This window comes from Ahaetulla prasina, chromosome 10 (assembly GCF_028640845.1).
Source record: "Ahaetulla prasina isolate Xishuangbanna chromosome 10, ASM2864084v1, whole genome shotgun sequence".
Classification (NCBI taxonomy): Eukaryota; Metazoa; Chordata; class Lepidosauria; order Squamata; family Colubridae; genus Ahaetulla; species Ahaetulla prasina.
Genome location: NC_080548.1, coordinates 12,113,737 through 12,131,107, shown reverse-complemented (window position 1 = coordinate 12,131,107; position 17,371 = coordinate 12,113,737). Strand labels below are relative to the sequence as shown.

General features: G+C 42.7%; 1 protein-coding gene across 1 annotated transcript; it reads left to right on the top strand.

The window, feature by feature from the left end:
• Window positions 1-2,043: 2,043 nt before the first annotated feature.
• LOC131204351 (fatty acid-binding protein, liver) lies at window positions 2,044-8,446 on the top strand. The gene is made up of 4 exons (XM_058195547.1): window positions 2,044-4,391; window positions 4,712-4,884; window positions 5,516-5,605; window positions 7,972-8,446. Exons 1-4 carry the CDS (start codon window positions 4,325-4,327, stop codon window positions 8,020-8,022), a joined length of 381 nt encoding a protein of 126 aa, XP_058051530.1. The 5' UTR covers window positions 2,044-4,324; the 3' UTR covers window positions 8,023-8,446.
• The last annotated feature ends 8,925 nt before the right edge of the window (window positions 8,447-17,371 follow it).

Below are 17,371 nucleotides of genomic sequence, written 5' to 3'. Positions count from 1 at the left end.
TTTGCTTGTCTGAAGCCAACTGGGAAGTTTACAATAGTGATCACATGACCCTGGGACAGTGCAACTGACAGAAATACATGCCAGTTGCCAAGTGCCCCAATTTTGATCACGTGACTATGAGGATGTAAGTGTGAAAACCAGTCTTAAGTCCTTTATTCAGTGCCGTTGTAACTCTGAATAGACACCAAATGAATTGTTGTAAGTTGACTACTACCTGCATTTATAATAGGGAAGAGTATATATTACAGTCCTGGCCCTGTGTTGTTTAAAACATAGGATCATAGTTCACTCAATTCAAGAAGATTCTGAGTAGACATTAATCAGATTGCATTTGCAATTAAGAAGTTTATTAAGTGTAATTCATCAGGTACAGAAGCTATAAGATAGCGCAGTGGTTAGAGTGCAGTACTGCAGGCTACTTCTGCTGATCACCGGCTGCCAGCAGTTTTGCAGATCGAATCTCACCAGGCTCAAGGTTGACTCAGCCTTCCATCCAGTAGTGGATTTCAAAAAATTTTACTACCGGTTCTGTGGGTGTGATTGGGGGGGACGTGGTGTGGCTTGGGGGCTTGGTGTGACTTGGGGGTGTGACAGGGGAAAGATATTGTAAAATCTCCATTTCGGGGACTCGGGAGGCAGAGAATAGATGGGGGCAGGGCCAGTCAGAATTTTTACTACCGGTTCTCTGAACTACTCAAAATTTCCGCTACTAGTTCGCCAGAACTGGTCAGAACCTGCTGAAACCCACCTCTGCTTCCAGCCTTCCAAGCTGGGTAAAATGAGGACCCAGATTGTTGGGGGCAAGAGGCTAACTCTGTAAAACCACTTAGAGAGGGCTGTAAAGCAGGGGTCTCCAACCTTAGCAACTTTAAGCCTGGAGGACTTCAACTCCCAGAATTCCCCAGCCAGCAAAGAAAAGAAAAGAAAAGAAAAGCAAAGCTGGCTGGGAAATTCTGGGAGTTGAAGTTCTCCAGGCTTAAAGTTGCTAAGGTTGGAGACCCCTGCTTTAAAGCACTGTGAAGCGGTATATAAGTCTAAGTGCTATTGCTATAAGGAAATCCAGTTTTATCTCCTTTGTTGGTGCTGGTGGTGGTGTTCTTGTTCTTTACCTATTTATACGTTTTCTTTGAAATGTCTAAAATATTTTTTTTAAATAAACTTCCTATCAACTTTGTGGAAAGAGAACATCCTGCCAACACAGTCTATTCTACCTAGGGTTTATGTTTCTATTTCTCTTATATTAACAACTCAAACTCTGTATCCCACAGGAACTATTAAAAGCAAAACTGCAACATAGTCTGACATGACAAATATTTAGACAACAGTTCCTGTAAAAAGGTGATTCTATAAAGAAATTGGTAACACCTAAGAAAAGTTTGGTCTTCATTGCTCATTGTTTTCTAAATGTTCTCACGGAAAAGAAATGGAAATTCAGAAGAACGTTGGCTGGTTTTACAGTAGGATCATGGACATCTAGAAAGTTGGTTGAAGAGGCTCAGCTATGACCAGGTACAAATTGAGTAATGTCCTGTCAGATAAGGTTGCTGTGTATTGATCCTGATAAAGTTACCCAACATTTGTGTCTAGCTGATGAGTCATCATTATGGTTTGTCTCTAAGCCAGAATGCTTAAGTATCCACTGCTAGGCAGGGGTGGGCTTCAAAAATTTTAGCAAGGGGTTCTCTGCCCAGTTGCTGGGTGGGCGTAGCCATGGTGGGTGTGGCCTAGTCGGCCTCCTGCACCACAGTTGGGGGGGGCATTTTTGCCCTCCCCGGGCTCCGAAGGCTTTTCTTGAGCCTCCGTGAGGGTGAAAATGGTCTCTCAAGGCTCCAGAGGCCCTCTGGAGGCTGGAAACTGGCCCATTTCTGGCCTTCCCGAGCTTCTGGTAGGCCCCTTTTCTTTTGCCCTCCACGAGCCTCCGCACACACCCTGCACCTACCTGCATCCAAAAAGGGCCATGTGGGGACTCCTGGGAGGGGCGGGGTGGGCGGGGCAGGGCCAGCCAGGAGTGGGATTTGTGGATTCTCCAAACTGCACAGAATCTTAGCTAGAGGTTCTCTCGAACCCCTGCGAACTCCCAGCAGCCCACCCCTGCTGCCAGGTTTTCTGTGCCTTTTTCTCCTTCTACCTTGCACAAATATACCAATAATTGCAGACTTGACAGCTGCATTGAAGGAATGAAACAGTCCTGTGAATTAAACCCAGGTTCGAAGATGTCCATGTTGCATTCATGGCAACAAAATGAAACTGTTGCACTGCTATCCTCTGTGACTTATTTTCCCCATTTTACACCAGTGAAATTCAATACAGCCCTTGGTGTTCTCTTCAAATACTCTTCAAGTACCGGAAAAATACTGTACCACTTTGGTATAGTTCCCACAAAGGTGCAACTAAACAAGGGTTTAATGCTCCTTGGGCCTGCTAGATGATGACTCCTAGGATGGATGGAGATCTTCTGTCCGATTTGTCCTTCTGTTGGAAGATAAAGCTTTGTGTCCTAGACCAAAGACTGGTTCCATGGAGAGGTTTTTCTGAGGACCACAGGGGCCATGGTTTCACGGGGGTTGGGAATTCATGTCCTTGAGTAGACAACTAGTGGTTCTCTTTGATGGAGCCAGTTATCCTAAAGCAGGGGTGTCCAACCGTGGCAATTTTAAGGCTTGTGGAGTCTCAGAATTCTCCAGCCACGCTGGCAAATTAAAATCCGTAAGTCTTAAAGTTGCCAAGGTTGGATACACCTGTTCTAAATTGGGGAGGAGGCTGACTTTCAAGCCAGGGTTAGGGTTAGGGTTAGGGTGCATAAGAGCACCAGCGTGCCTACCGTTCCTGTCCAAATGTTCTCCTTGATTGTATCCATTTTGTATGGTTATTTCATGCTTATACGTATATATACCGTTGTGTTTGACAAAATAAATAAAATAAAAAATAAAATAAAATAAAGGTCAGACAGCTGGAATGAAGGCAGTGAGATGTCAATATGACTTTTTGTATGCTGTTTATACAACAGGCTTCACACTAATCCGTGTTCCACTTTGCACAATGCTTGGCGTTAACCAGGTAGGTTAGGTTCTTAGGCAGAAAAAAAATGAGCTAAGGTTAAAACCAACCAAGCCTAGCATTATGTAAGTAAGAGTTCAGTGTAAGTATGTTATGTGGCTATAGGAAAACTGTACTTTGACAACTGCTTTAAGAAAAGTGTGAGTGAAATAATCCCACCCAGGAAATATTGTTTGGTAGTAACCCTTTTTTCCTTTAGTCAATAAGTTCACACTTCGTCTACACTATGTTGATATGGCCATGGTTTCTTTTATAACCACAATTGCGGTGTTCAAACATTGTGATATACTTTAGAAACTACCATGGATGAGTTCATGCATGCTTAATCAGAAGACCCCATCTAACCGCATTATTGTTTAATTTGTTCTTGGGTTCATCTGAATGTTTCATGAACTCTGTCAACTGGGGTTTATCCAATAAGCCAAACTTAAGCATTATGAATGCTTACATTTAGCTTACTGGAAAGCTCAGCATTATGAATGAACCCTGTCAGACACTTAGTCCCCAAAGACTATCTACTGTTGACCTCACCCCATTCCTAAGAGGTCTGTAAGGGGCGTGCATAAGAGCACCAGCATGCCTACCGTTCCTGTCCTAATGTTTCCTTTGATTGTATCCAATTCGTATGGTTATTTCATGCTTATACTTATATATACTGTTGTGTTTGACAAATAAATAAATAAATAAAAATAAAATTTCTTCCTCATAGTCCTGATGGTCCATTTAATTCAACCTGATCTTGACATCTTATCCAGATTCCACCAGTTGACATGCTTTATACTCCGAATTAGATCAACTCTTGATATTAACAAATCCTTATAAATGTGATTCGACAGGATTTAGCCAATGTGACGAACCATTAATTAATTAATTCACAAGATAAACAAGCCAAAGAGCTGCTTTTGCAGGAAGAGAACTAGGAGTAAGCTTCAATCAGAAATAAAAATAGACTGATGTGGTTTTCAAATATAAAATTTACAAGTGGAAATAAAAGAGGGTTTTTTTTCCCTTACGGATGATTCCCTGGTCTTGGCCATGGAATTTAGCAAATAATATTCTTTATTGGAGTCAGCCAAGGCTTTTTCTGGCATGATGAACGAGAGGTTATTCTCACAAAGTACAAATGGAAGATTAATGATTGATGGCTCGAGAGCGCACAGCTCGGATTTGGGCAGGGTAAAGGATTCCCTCCTGTATAAAGGCAGCCATTGCCAGGAGATGCCCCACTGGCCTTTCCCAATAGGAAGCACACAGTGGCGTTGCCGACATGGCGTTTAATGGTACCTGGCAAGTCTACACCCAAGAGAAGTATGAAGACTTCCTGAAAGCAATTGGTAAGCTATAGGCATTTTTTTTTTCCAAAACGAACAGAATCTCTAAAGCAGAATCTGAGGTTTTTACTGGAGACCTGATTCCGTCTTGAGCATAGAGTCCTCTGAATAAGAGGACAACTGGAAAGCTAAGCAATCTACAATGAGGAGCAAGACAGTTATTTAGGATAGTCCTACAGAGCCGTTACTCAAACTCGAGGAGGAAGGAATTGTCCTTACCTGTAGCTAGATAGTGTTTCTCAACCTTGGCAACTTTAAGAAGTGTGGACTTGGCTGGTGTGGGGAATTTTGGGTTCTATCATCTTCTCTCCCATCTTCCTCAGCCCTATCAGATGATATCATTAAAATCGCCAAAGACATCATGCCCATAACTGAAATCCATCAGACTGGGAATACTTTTGTGATCACCTCGAAAACCCCCAACAAATCTGTTACGAACACATTCACGTTGGGAAAAGAAGCAGAAATGACCGCCATGGATGGGAAAAAAGTCAAGGTGAGTCACACTCAACTATTTGACATTTTAGTTACACTTCCCAGAGTCCTTCTCTGAGAGAGATGGGGTTCAAAAATATGAAAAGTTCAATGAATGAATGAATGATCTTCTTGACTTGAAAATCTTAAAGCTAGCTATTTAGACTCCAAACCTGGAACCGCCCAACTTAGGTTTTTCTATAATTCTATAGTATCTGGACAGACTATAGAAAACGTGTATGGAGATTCTCAATCATCCAGGTCATGGTTGGTTCAAAGGTGCTTTTTCCAAAAGATACCTGGACTTTCTTGCTTTTTTCCTTTGAAAACATTTTGTTTCTCATCCAAGTTGGAACTGAAGAAACTTCTTGAATGTGAAGCAAAACATTTTCAATGGAACAAATTCAAGAAAGTTCAGTTGCCTTTTGATAAAAGCACCTTTGGGACGACTGCAGGAAACCTTTGCTACTGCAATCTATGGCAAAATATCTCTGCATTTTATTAACTCAAGATTGTAACTACAGCACTATTTTCTTTTTCCCCCCCAAACTTTGATCTTTTTCTAACATTATCTGGTGGCTTGGATGTTGTTAGCCATCTACATGTTTCTTGCCGTTTGATCTATGTTCAGTAATGGTTTCATTGTTTTACAGTGCACAGTAACTCTCACAGATGGAAAATTAATAGCCAAGTCAGACAAATTCACCCACGAGCAACAAATTGTAGGCAATGAAATGGTGGAAGTAAGTCAATGTTCATCATTTAATTCTATTCTATCCTATCCTATCCTATCCTATCCTATCCTATCCTATCCTATCCTATTCTATTGACATCCTCAGTCTCAAAAAACTATGGTATCGTGCTCTGGAAAGAGATCCTAAAACAGCATCTAGTGTGACTGAAAAGGCCAATTCGAGAGTGGCAATCCCTTCCACACTGAGGGCAGATACATTCTGTCCCTGCCCAGCCCCCAGATTTTGCTGGTTCCGGGACTGCCTCTTTGCCTCAGCCTGCCGAACAAGTGTCTCTTCGAATTGGAGAAGGCCATGCTGCGTATGTAGCCTCCAAGTTGAACGATCGGAGCTCAAGGTTTCCCAGTTGTTAATGTCCATTCCCAGGGCCTTTAGGTCCCTCTTGCAGATATCCTTATATCGCAGCTGTGGTCTCCCTGTTAGGCTCTTTCCCTGCACTAATTCTCCATACAGGAGATCTTTCGGAATCCGCCCATCAGCCATTCTCACAACATGCCCAAGCCAGTATAGATGTCGCTGTTTCAGTAGTGTATACATGTTAGAAATTCCAGCACATTCCAAGACTGCGCTATTTGGAACTTTGTCTTGCCAGGTAATGCCAAAAATACATCGGAGACTGTGTATATGAAAGGTGTTCAACTTTCTCTCCTGCCGTGCATAAAGGGTCCAAGACTCACTGCAGTACAAGAGTGTGCTCAGGACGCAGGCTCTATAGACCTGGATCTATAGTTTAATAGACAGGAAGAAAAAAATAATAATTTCTCCCTAGTGAAGCTAGGGTAAGAAGTTGATTCAAAGAGAATCAATATGGAGAATATGGAACCCCTGTTTCCTCAATTAACCCAGTTTTCTCAGTCTGCATGCTATACAAGCTGAGATTAAACTAGAGTTAGGCTGAAATGTGCTGAAGAACAATGGTAACACTCTTCTGGGCCTGCAGGAAGAATGAAGTTAACCTGACCATTCATTGGAAGCACAAACTGTAAAGTTAAAGGTTAGATCACAGTTTCTCAACCATGACAACTTTTGGACATGTGGACGTCAACTCCCAGAATTCCCCAGCCAGCCATATTGGCTTAGGAATTATGGGAGTTGAAGTCCACAGATCTTAAAGTTTGCCATGGATGGGAAACTCTGGCTTAAGATGTTACAGATATATAATAACAAGTCAAAGAATCATTGGTGATCATGATGTTGGAAAAATCAGAGGCAATTGAAAAAATGGCTAGATACTCTCTGTCAGCCCACCTCCCCAGACAGACCAAGCAGGCTAAAATTACCCACATAGACATTAGCTATGATAACAAAATCTTACAACTCTTTACAAATCTTACAAAGCTTTAACCAAAAACTGTAACTACCATTGACCTCACCCCATTCCTAAGAGGACTATAAGGGGTGTGCATAAGTGCACAAAAAAGTGCCTACCGTTCCTGTCCTATTGTTTCCTTTCAATATATGTGCTTGTATATAATGTTGTGACAAAAAAAACCTCTATTCTATCTCTGCCTTCTTTCTATTTAATGAAACTCTATTCTATCTCTGCCTTCTTTCACTTTAATGAAATAGGGAAGTATCTGCCAGAGTTACTTGAAGACATGATCTCATTGTTCTGGATTTAACAATGTTCCCCATCCTTTTGCTTGGGTTTTGAAATTGAGTGTAGAGAATAAGGAAGTTGACTTTGCTGGAAATTCTTGCAGATTTCCAGCAAAGTCAGCTTCCTTATTCTCTACACTCAAGCATGCAAGAGAACTGCATGGTGTATTCACATAGGCATCAGGAGTTGAGGTCAATTTAAAGTTTACTAGCTATAAAACAACCACCATGTCTTCTAGATTGTAACCTCCACCTATACAGGTAACTATCTCTCTCTTTTTTCTTTTAATGAATCCAAGACAATCAAGGAGAATACCAATCTAGAAATAAGGAGAAATTTCCTGGCAATTAATCAGTGGAACAGCTTGCCTCCAGAAATTGCACCATCACTGGAGGGTTTTAAGAAGAGATTGGACAGCCATTTGTCTGAAATGGGATAGGGTCTCCTGTTTAAACAGGGGGTTGGACTAGAAAACCTCTAAGGTCCCTTCCAACTCTGTTACTCTGTTAAAAAGAGAAAGAAACAAAAGCAAAGATTTTTAGCATCTACGCTTATTTGATCTAAAAGGAAGGGCTCTGGAGAAACTTTGTTACTGAAATTAAGAAATATTCATTTTTCTCCTGGTTCTTGCCTGCTGCAATTTTAAAGAGCTATGCTGGTGTTGAAATATATTTTGTCATGCCTACAGAAGCTTTACATCGGCTAATTAAAAGCCATTTTAATTTCAAAGACCCGTATCTTCACTTTTCTCCCACAGACTATCTCCTGCGGCTCAGCCACATTCACCCGAAGGAGCAAGAAGATTTAAACCAAAAGGAAGAGGACTTTATTATTATTTTTTGTAGGTGCTTTTGTACATGAGACATTAAAAAAGAAAAAAAACCACTGTCCATATCAGTTCATGTTTCCTTTTATTCAAAAATAACAGATGTTAGAATGACCAAGCATATCCTTTTATTCATTTTCACCCATTTTCTTCTACTTATGACTGTAACTTTGTTGCCTGTATCCTTACGATTTATACTGATATTGTTTCCTGATTGCTTATTTGTACCCTATGACTATCATTAAGTGTTGTAAATGTTGTACCTTGATGAACGTACCTTTTCTTTTATGTACCCTGAGAGCATATGCACCAAGACAAATTCCTTGTGTGTCCAATCACACTTGGCCAATAAAGAATTCTATTCTATTCTATCCTATTCTATTCTATACTGAAGAAAAAGTAGAAAAAGTTTGGGGCAATATATTTATTTATTATTATTATTTTATTTTATTCATTTTGATACCATATAAAAGAAAAAGTAGTAAAGGTGTATTTATTTCTGTATTTATCATTTTATTAAATAATCTATTTATTTACATGTTTAAATGATTGATACGGCCACCAGCCTCAGAACTCTCAGAACTGGGAGTGTAGTTGAGAGGTAGCAAACCACAATAGCACAAAAAGCTGCTGTGCCATCATGCTGTGAGATCATCATGCAAATGCCACCATTAGGTACCTGCATTCAGGGGTGGGCTTAAAAATTTTTATCAAGGGGTTCTCTGCCCAGTTGCTGGGTGGGTGTGGCTATGGTGGGCGTGGCCTAGTTGGTCTCCTGCACCATGGTGGAGGAGGAGCGTTTTTGCCCTCCCTGGGCTCCGGAGGCTTTCCTCAAGCCTCCGGAAGGGCGAAAATGGCCTCCCCTGGCTCTGGAGGTCTTCTGGAGGCCAGAAATGGGCCTGTTTTCTGCATTCCTGAATTTCTGATAGGCCTTTTTTTTTACTCTCCCTGAGCCTCTGCGTGCACCCAGCACTTACCTGCATCCAAAACGGGCCACGTGGGGACCCCTGGGAGGGGAGAGGTGGGGGGGGGCCCCAGCCAGGAGTGGAATTTGGGTTCTCCGAACTGCACAGAATCTTAGCTAGAGGTTCTCCCGAACCCCTGCGAACCCCCAGCAGCCCACCCCTGTCTGCATTGCAGCATCACGTGTAAAATACGTAAATCGCGCCATTTGGGAAATGTTGTCCTCACATGCGTGTCCATCTTCTCCTTTCCCTTTGTGCTGCAGATGGTCGAGAAATAATTTGCCACAAAACTTAGCCAGGTGTACTTGCAAGGTTATGTTTTAAAAAGGCAAGAAAGTGGAACTTCGATGGCATCACCACTTCACCTTCTTGGCCAGCCCTTGAGGGTCCTTCTGGAACAAACATATCTCCACTTGGGCCTACTTGAATAAGCATATCCTAATGACTTCTTTTTCAGGTGGGGCTTGTCAGAAAACCCCCTTTCTTTACCACCTGAAGGATGAGGTTCAGGTCCAATCCTCTATTTGTTCAGGACACAAATTAAGAATCTCCCAAATTTTATTATGGGTCCCCAGCATCCTGGTCTTGGTCAGACAAACAAGGACACGTAAATTGATGTTCCCATGTGAATGCATATACAAGCAAGCTTTAGAGATGTAGTTAATTTCACACAAGGAATTTCAAATGGGGCAGTTGCATTAGAAAATTCACATCTGGTCCTTTACACATTTCTAAGCAAGTGGGAAAAAACCCAAAAGTTCTTGCAGAAGGCACCTCTGTCTGGTGTCCTATCCTGGTTTTGCATTCCATTGCCCTGATCTCAACCCATGTACCTGGGCAGCAAACTTTCACAAGCCTTGACTTCCCGGTGAGGCTACTAAATGCAAAGCTGGCTTTCATAAGGCCTCCTTCATCTGTGATTTTTTGTATTACTGAGACCTGCCTGGGTCCAGAGGGGAAAGGAGTGTTCTCCTTTTGGGAATGTGTGCCCAGCTATATGTTTGTGGTATGGGCCGAGATGGCACAGTGGTTAGAGTGCAGTACTGCAGGCTACTTCAGCTGACTGCTAGCAGCAGTTCGGCAGTTCAAATCTCACCGACTCAAAGTTGACTCAGCCTTCCATCCTTCCGAGGTGGGTAAAATGAGGACCCAGATTGTTGGGGGCCATAGGCTGACTCTGTAAAGCGCTTAGAGAGGGCTGTAAAACACTATGAAGCGGTATATAAGTCTAAGTTATGCTATTGCTATGTCAACAGCTGAGACTTCAGGCAGGGGTGGTGGTGTGATCATTGTTATTCATGAATCTCTTAAGACTTTTATGGGCGTTGTTCCATGGGTTGCCGGATATAAGAAATGCTTCATTAAATTGGGTGTAGTAACCAGTTGGAATTGTTGGTATTATATCAGCTTCCTTGTTGCATAAGGAGGTGACCAGGGCACGAGTAACTGTTTGAAAGAAAGTGCACAAGTGACCCTCTGTTTTTCTTTTCTTTTTTTACTGTTCCTCTCAAGAACATTTTGTTCTTCCATTTCTGGAAGAAGCCAGTTGGGTTGAGTGATCAAGGCACCAGGCTAGAAACCAGGAAACAGTGAGTTCTAGTCCCGCTTTAGGCATGAAAGCTGGCTGGGTGACTTTGGACCAGTTACTATCCCTCGGCCCAAATCACCTCACAGGGCAGTTGTTCTGAGGAGCAGACTAGGAGGAGGAAGGAGTCTTGCCACCTTGAGTTATTTATAAAAAGTGATAAAGGCAGGATGAAAATAGATAAATAAACAAGCCTTACGCTAGAAAAGGCTGCTCTAAGATTTATGGAAGAGCTGAGGTGATCAAATGAGTTCCTCTCTGGTGCCTTTCTCTGGAGCATCTTTAAGTAATTAAAAACTGTAGGTGGCTATAGCCCAATCCATGAATAGCACATTTCCCAAAGAGGAAGGGGTGACAAAAGAACATCATAGGGACTAGTGACAAAGAGCAACCTCTCCAATTTACCTTTTGTAAGTATATTTCTCTGTGTGAGTGATGGAAAGAGAGAGAAAAGCAGAGAGAGAATCAGCTCCATCAGGGCAGCCATTTTGTGAGAGTACCTGAGATATATTCTCTTTGTGCATCTATTCTTAAGGATAGTGGTTCAAAGGGCTTTGCTTTCCTGAATGAGGCTGAGAAAAATTCCTCCAAAATGTCAGCTTATCCTCCCCAACTATTCAACTGGGATTCAAGCTACAACTCAAACTCCGATGCTATTGGTGCCTCTACATGACATCCAATGCCCCTCTGCCCTCTAGACCAATGTTTCCAACCTTGGCACCTGTTAAGATGTGTGGACTTCAGTTCACAGAATCCCTCAGCCACTATAGCAGTGTTTTTGCTAAGATGTGTGGGGTTGAGAAGTCCTGTTGTAGACCACGATGTTCATCCAATAGCAAACAATGTAAAATTTCCCTGCAAAGTTGATCTGACCTCTGACAATGGTCTAGATCAGCGGTTCTCAACCTGTGGGTCGGGACCCCCTTGGGGGTCAAATGACGATTTGCCAGGGGTCGCCTAAGAGCATCAGAAATATGGGAAGTATACTTGTGAGTTGAAGAATCGCGCTCCAATGGTTGACTCCACAAGCCAGCTGTAGGCTCTTCAAATCGCTAGCCGAATTCGGCTTCAGGCGTGATCAATTAAAAAAGAGAGAAATCTTTGCTCTGATGTCTCCCTCTCAAGCCAGCTGCAATCACTTCCAATCACTAGCCTAATCTGGCTTCAGGCGCGATAAACTTAATAGGGGAGGAGTCTCCGCTTTAATGCCTCCGTCCTCAAGGCAATCGCAAGCAGTTCAGATCGCTAGCCAATATGGCTTCAGGCGCGATAAATTCAAAACAAAAATAATTTTACGGTTGGGGTTCGCCACATCATGGGGACCTGTATTAAAGGGGTCGCAGCACTATAAAGGTTGAGAACCATTGGTCTAGATCAAGAGTCTCCAAGCTTGGCAACTTTAAGACTTGTGGACTTCAACTCCCAGAATTCCTCAGCCAGCAAAATTGGCTGAGAAATTCTGGGAGTTAAAGTCCACAAGTCTTAAAGTTGCTAAGGTTGGAGACCCCTGGTTTAGATGACAAGAGAAATAACAAACATTTTTTGTTTCCTCTAATGCCACTTTGTATAAGGACGGAGGCTAATTGAAATTAGACGCTGGGCAACTGACTCCTATTTATGACCGTTGCATTGGCCCAGGGTCATGTGATCAGCTTTTGTGACCTTCTGATAAGCAAAGTCAATGGGGAAGCCAGATTCACTTAACAACCGTGTTACTAACTTAACAACTGCAATGATTCCCTTAGCAACTGTGGCAAGAAACGTAAACTGGGGCAAAACTCACTGGACAAATGTTTCACTTAGCAACATAAATTTTGGGCTCAAGGGTGGTCATTTGGCAGCTAGTGGTACAGCATGAAAAATTATCCATACATCATTATATATGTTTATTTTTTTTATTTATTTATTTTATCACAACATCATATAAAAAGATTATATAGTATATAAACATATATATGAGTAAAATTAGGAGGTATAAGGAGGTATAAGGAGGTATATATATATGAAGAAGAAAAAAGAAAAACAATAGGACAGGAACGGTAGGCACGTTTGTGCTCTTATGCACACCCCTTATGGTCTTCTTAGGAATGGGGTGAGGTCAATAATAGAAAGTTTTTGGTTAAAGCTTTTAGGATTATGGGAAGAGACCACAGAGTCAGGTAAAGTATTCCAAGCACTGATGATTCTGTTACGGAAGTCATATTTTCTGCAATCTAGAATAAAGCGGTTAACATTAAGTTTAAATCTGTTGGTTGCTCTTGTATTATTGCAATTAAAGCTGAAGTAGTCTTTAACAGGAAGGACATTACAATAGATGATTCTATGAGTTAAACTTAGGTCTTGTCGAAAGCGACGGAGTTCCAAGTTTTCTAAGCCTAGGATTTCAAGTCTGGTGGGATAAGGTATTTTGTTGTTTTCAGAGGAATGGAGAATTCTTCTTGTAAAATGTCCTTCTGAACTGTGCCCACGCGATCGGTATTTTACATAAGGTTTCTGTTTATTGGAAGCTTCACCCAGTTGCTATATGAACATCTAGAAAAAAAGTTTGCAAACAGTAACAAGCCTAAAAACCTAGCCTGTTTCTTTCCTGCTTGTTATCTGAACCTTGCAGTTCAGCATTACATAAGCCAAGCAGCCCCCTGACAGATGAAGATTACGGTTCCTCAGCAAATTGTCAGGATGTGAATATTATTGCCATGCTGGCAAGGGCCTCACGGTTTGCCATCAACCCACAGGGAAGTCCTTCGTTCTTTTGCTCTGCTGGGAAATCGAAATTTAAATGCTGCTTGGGAAACTAAAACCTAAAAATAAGATTCTTTTCTGTTGGCTGATTATACATACATAAAGCTTCTTAAATAAATAAGCATTTGAGACTCAGCTATTGATAAGGGTGGGGATTTTTTTTTTGTAATTGTAGGTATTTGAAATAGGAAAAACTTTGGTGTATTGGCGCTTGCTTTTTGTAAAGGAGAAATAGTATCTCTTGGTTATGTTGGTTTATTTACATTGGGATATTGGGACCCTCTCAGGACTTTTAAATGGATTTTGTTGCAATTAAGAGTTGAGATGTGAAATGCTGAGTGTTCCATTAATTATTGTCAAAATCCTAAAGCTTTGCATAAACCTTTTGCTGATAACTGGATTAGAGATGTTGCTTATTTGATTTGGTAGTCAAATAATTATTATGTTAAACTTACAATTCACACACAATGACTCCAGGCAACATGCATTCAGTTAAAAACCCACTATTCAACACCCATCCCATAGTTGCAACAACTGAATCAGACAAGCAACTGGATAGGCTCAAGCCTGCTGACAAAACCACTGTAAGCTGCCCAGAGTTACCTTGAGGTAAGATGGGCGGCCAATAAATTTAATAAATGGGTAGATGGATAGATGATAGAGATGATAGAGATAGATAGACAGACAAGACAAGACAAGAGAAGACAAGCAGACAGACAAACAGTATTCAAAGCCTTGTGGAAAAGCAACAAGATGGGAGCCAACTTTATCTCTGAAGGAATGATGTTCCAAAAAGAAGGAGTCATCATAGAGAAGCTCTTTTTCTAGATCCCATCATTTCCATCCTACATCCAGGCCAGAATCCCAGCTGAAAGGGGTCCTCATTATCCATTTTCTCCAGCATCCTCTGGAGCTGCAGAACAACCTTGGCCAAGAACAGAGAGAGAGAGAGAGAGAGAGGGAGGGAGGGAGGGAGGGAGGGAGAAAGAGACCCCTATACCTCTCTACCAGGTTAAAAGTGCTAATATCACCTTTTAAAATGCTAACAACAAAGCCTAAAATCCCAAGCAACCTTACTACAAAAAAGATGTTGAGACTTTGGAAAAAGTTCAGAGAAGAGCAACTGAGATGATTAAAGACCTGGAGACTAACACATATAAAGAACGGTTGCAGCATTCAAGTTTGGCTAGTCTAAAGAAAAGAAGAATTAGGGGTGACATGATAACAGTACTTGAGGGGCTGCCACAAAGAAGAGGGGGTCAACTTATTTTCCAGAGCACCAGAGGGCAGGACAATGGATGAAATGGATGGAAACTAATCAAGGAAAGAGGCAACCTGAAATTAAGGAGAACCTTCCTAACAGGGAGAACAATTAACCAGTGGAACAGCTTGCCTTCAGTAGTTGTGGGTGCTTCATCGCTAGAAGTTTTTAAGAAAAGACTGACCTACTTGAGCAGGGAGTTGAACTAGAAGACCTCCAAGGTCCCTTCCAGCTCCATTCTGATTGAACTGGCTTTGCTTTACTGTATCCTGCTTGACCTCTCTCAGTAAATGGAGTCAAGGATCGTTTTTTTCTTAGGGCTCGAGCTGACGCAGGGCTGACATTAATCTCCAATTTACCTTTTGCAAGTTTCTCTGTGTGAGTGATGGAAAGAGAGAGAGAGAAACAGAGAGCACGATCCCCATCATGGCAGCCATTTTGTGAGAATACCAACCTGGGATATAGTCTCTACTTGCATCTACTCTTTAAGAACAGTGGTTCAAAGGTCCTTGTTTTCCTGAACGAGGCTGTGAAAATTTTCCCAAAATATTAGCCTATCTTCCACCACTATTCAGCTGGAATTCAGCCTGCAACTCAAACTCCGATGCTATTTGTGTCTTGTAGTCTCTACATGACAGCCAATGCCCTTCCACCCTCTAGTCCAGCGGTCACCAGAAAATTTTGGTGGTCCCCAGAAAAAGTATTTGCATTTTTTATATTGGACTAAATCAGGGGTCCTCAAACTATGGCCCCTGGACCGGAAACGTGCAATGAATGCTTGTGTTGCTGCAGAGAGTCTCCCCCTTCAGGGTCTATTTAAACCTCCTGGTGCGGGGCTTTGGGCAAAGGCAGGAGGGAAATGCTGCTGGTGGCAAAGAGCCGGAGGACTTATTCCAGTAGGACTGCATCATGGCCTGGAACTGGCTGACCATCTCAGGCCGCTGAGCCTCCAGGCACTGGTAGCTGGTCTTGCACTCCCACAGGTCTTCCCTCTGCTTGGAAAGCCTATGCTCGTAGTCCTCAGTGAGGTGCTTCAGCTGAGCCTCCTTCTCGGTCAGATCCAATTTGAACTGAGCTGTTTTGCCAACTCTTTCTCATGGCGGCTGCTTAGCTCCAACAATGGCTTCCCGTTGGGGTCCTAAGGAGCCCGAGCAGGCAGGGGAGGAGTGGGTAGGAGGGGAGGGGCGAGAAGATGCCGGCGAGGTGCCCTTCGACGTGAGTGACATCAAGTTGGTCATGTCCACCCAGTCACATGACCACCTAGCCATACCCACCAGCCGGTCATTAAGCAGATCATATTAGTGGTCTGTGGGATTTAAAATTATGAAGTTAGTGGTCCCTGAGGTCCAAAAGGTTGGGGACCCCTGCTCTAGACAGGTACTCTAGTAACCTGTTTTTTACCCTCTGCGCATGTGCAGAAGGATTTCCGCATGCGCAGAGGGTCAGCAGATGCATGTGACACACGTGTGCATTTCCAAATCGGTAGGGAAGGTAATCAGATTTCACCCCTGGGCCCCGACTCCCTTCACAAGATACACCTGGAGCTGGAGTTTTTAAGAGAGGCAAATGGGAGGGGCAGTTGAACAAATGCTGAGTTCATGTTAGCTGCTTTATCTGAGTTTCTGGCATCCTCCCCACTGGTTTGATTTACTGCCGTGCTACTTCAAGTCTGGACTTCTTATCTTGCTTGCCCTGCCGAATTAATTACCTAATCTTGCCCTGTGGGATTTATAGCTGGAAGTTTTGTCTGCTTACAGGTTTGTGGAAGAGTTTTTCTCCAGCCCGGAGAGTAAAGGGACATTGGGGGCAAAGTTTGGTGCTAATAAAGGGACTTGTACTTTTTCTCTGGCTATGTTGCCTTTGTGCCATGCCCCAAGGTCATCACATCATGGATCAAGCATTATGTAAGATCCAAGCCCCTATGACTTCTTCAATAAATGACAGTTAAAAAGCAAAGCCTACCTGTTGTGGTCTGCCAGCAGCCTGCAGAGCTGGCAATGGAGTCGGACAGCGATGAGGCTGAGGTGGGACCAGGGCCATCGGGGAGTGAGGTGCGGACTCCAGAGCCTCCAGAGACTGATAGTAGTGAGGCAGAGGTACAGGAGGAGCCTGTTCCTAATGCACACATGAGAAGAGCTGCCAGAAGGCAAGAGCAGCTCAAGCAGAGAGGACAACTCAGGAGTAAGGGCAAGAAATGATTGCGCGCCCCCCCAAGGCTTAAAACAGACCAGCAACGGCTTTTGGGCTTTGCCGGAAAACAACGTTGGTAGCTTGTTTTCCGGCAAAAGTGACTGCTGTTTGGGAAAAGCAAGATGAAATGTTGTATTCCCCCTCCCCCACCCCAGGTTGCTTGCTGTATCTCTCCTGAACCCTGCTTCAAGATCAACCCAGCTGAGAGAAGAGCGCAGCTGCATGCCAACCTACACCTGAAGTAACCATTCTCAAAACATCTTGAATTTGATGGTCGGGGGCAGTGACGGGAGGCAAACTTTGGCACGTGATTCTCAACTCCTGCAACAAACTTCTAAAAATAAAAATATTTTATTTTGATTTGAACATCAGCTTCCATTAAACGTCATCTGGGTACAAATATTTTGTGCAAATATTTTATACAATTCATGGCCATATTTATTATTTCATCTGTTCTTTACAATACTAATCCTAATATATACCATAAGGTTCCCTTAAGGTAAAGGTTCCCCTCGCACATATGTCCTAGTCATTCCCGATTCTAGGGGGCGGTGCTCATATCCGTTTCAAAGCCGAAGAGCCAGCGCT

What these genes read in the sequence shown, in the direction of transcription:
- LOC131204351 (XM_058195547.1), top strand. Translation starts at nt 4,325, where the DNA reads ATGGCGTTTAATGGTACCTGGCAAGTCTACACCCAAGAGAAGTATGAA. An exon ending in AGACTTCCTGAAAGCAATTG is followed by an intron (nt 4,392 to 4,711) that starts GTAAGCTATAGG and finishes CATCTTCCTCAG; the next exon opens with CCCTATCAGATGATATCATT. An exon ending in TAGGCAATGAAATGGTGGAA is followed by an intron (nt 5,606 to 7,971) that starts GTAAGTCAATGT and finishes TTTCTCCCACAG; the next exon opens with ACTATCTCCTGCGGCTCAGC.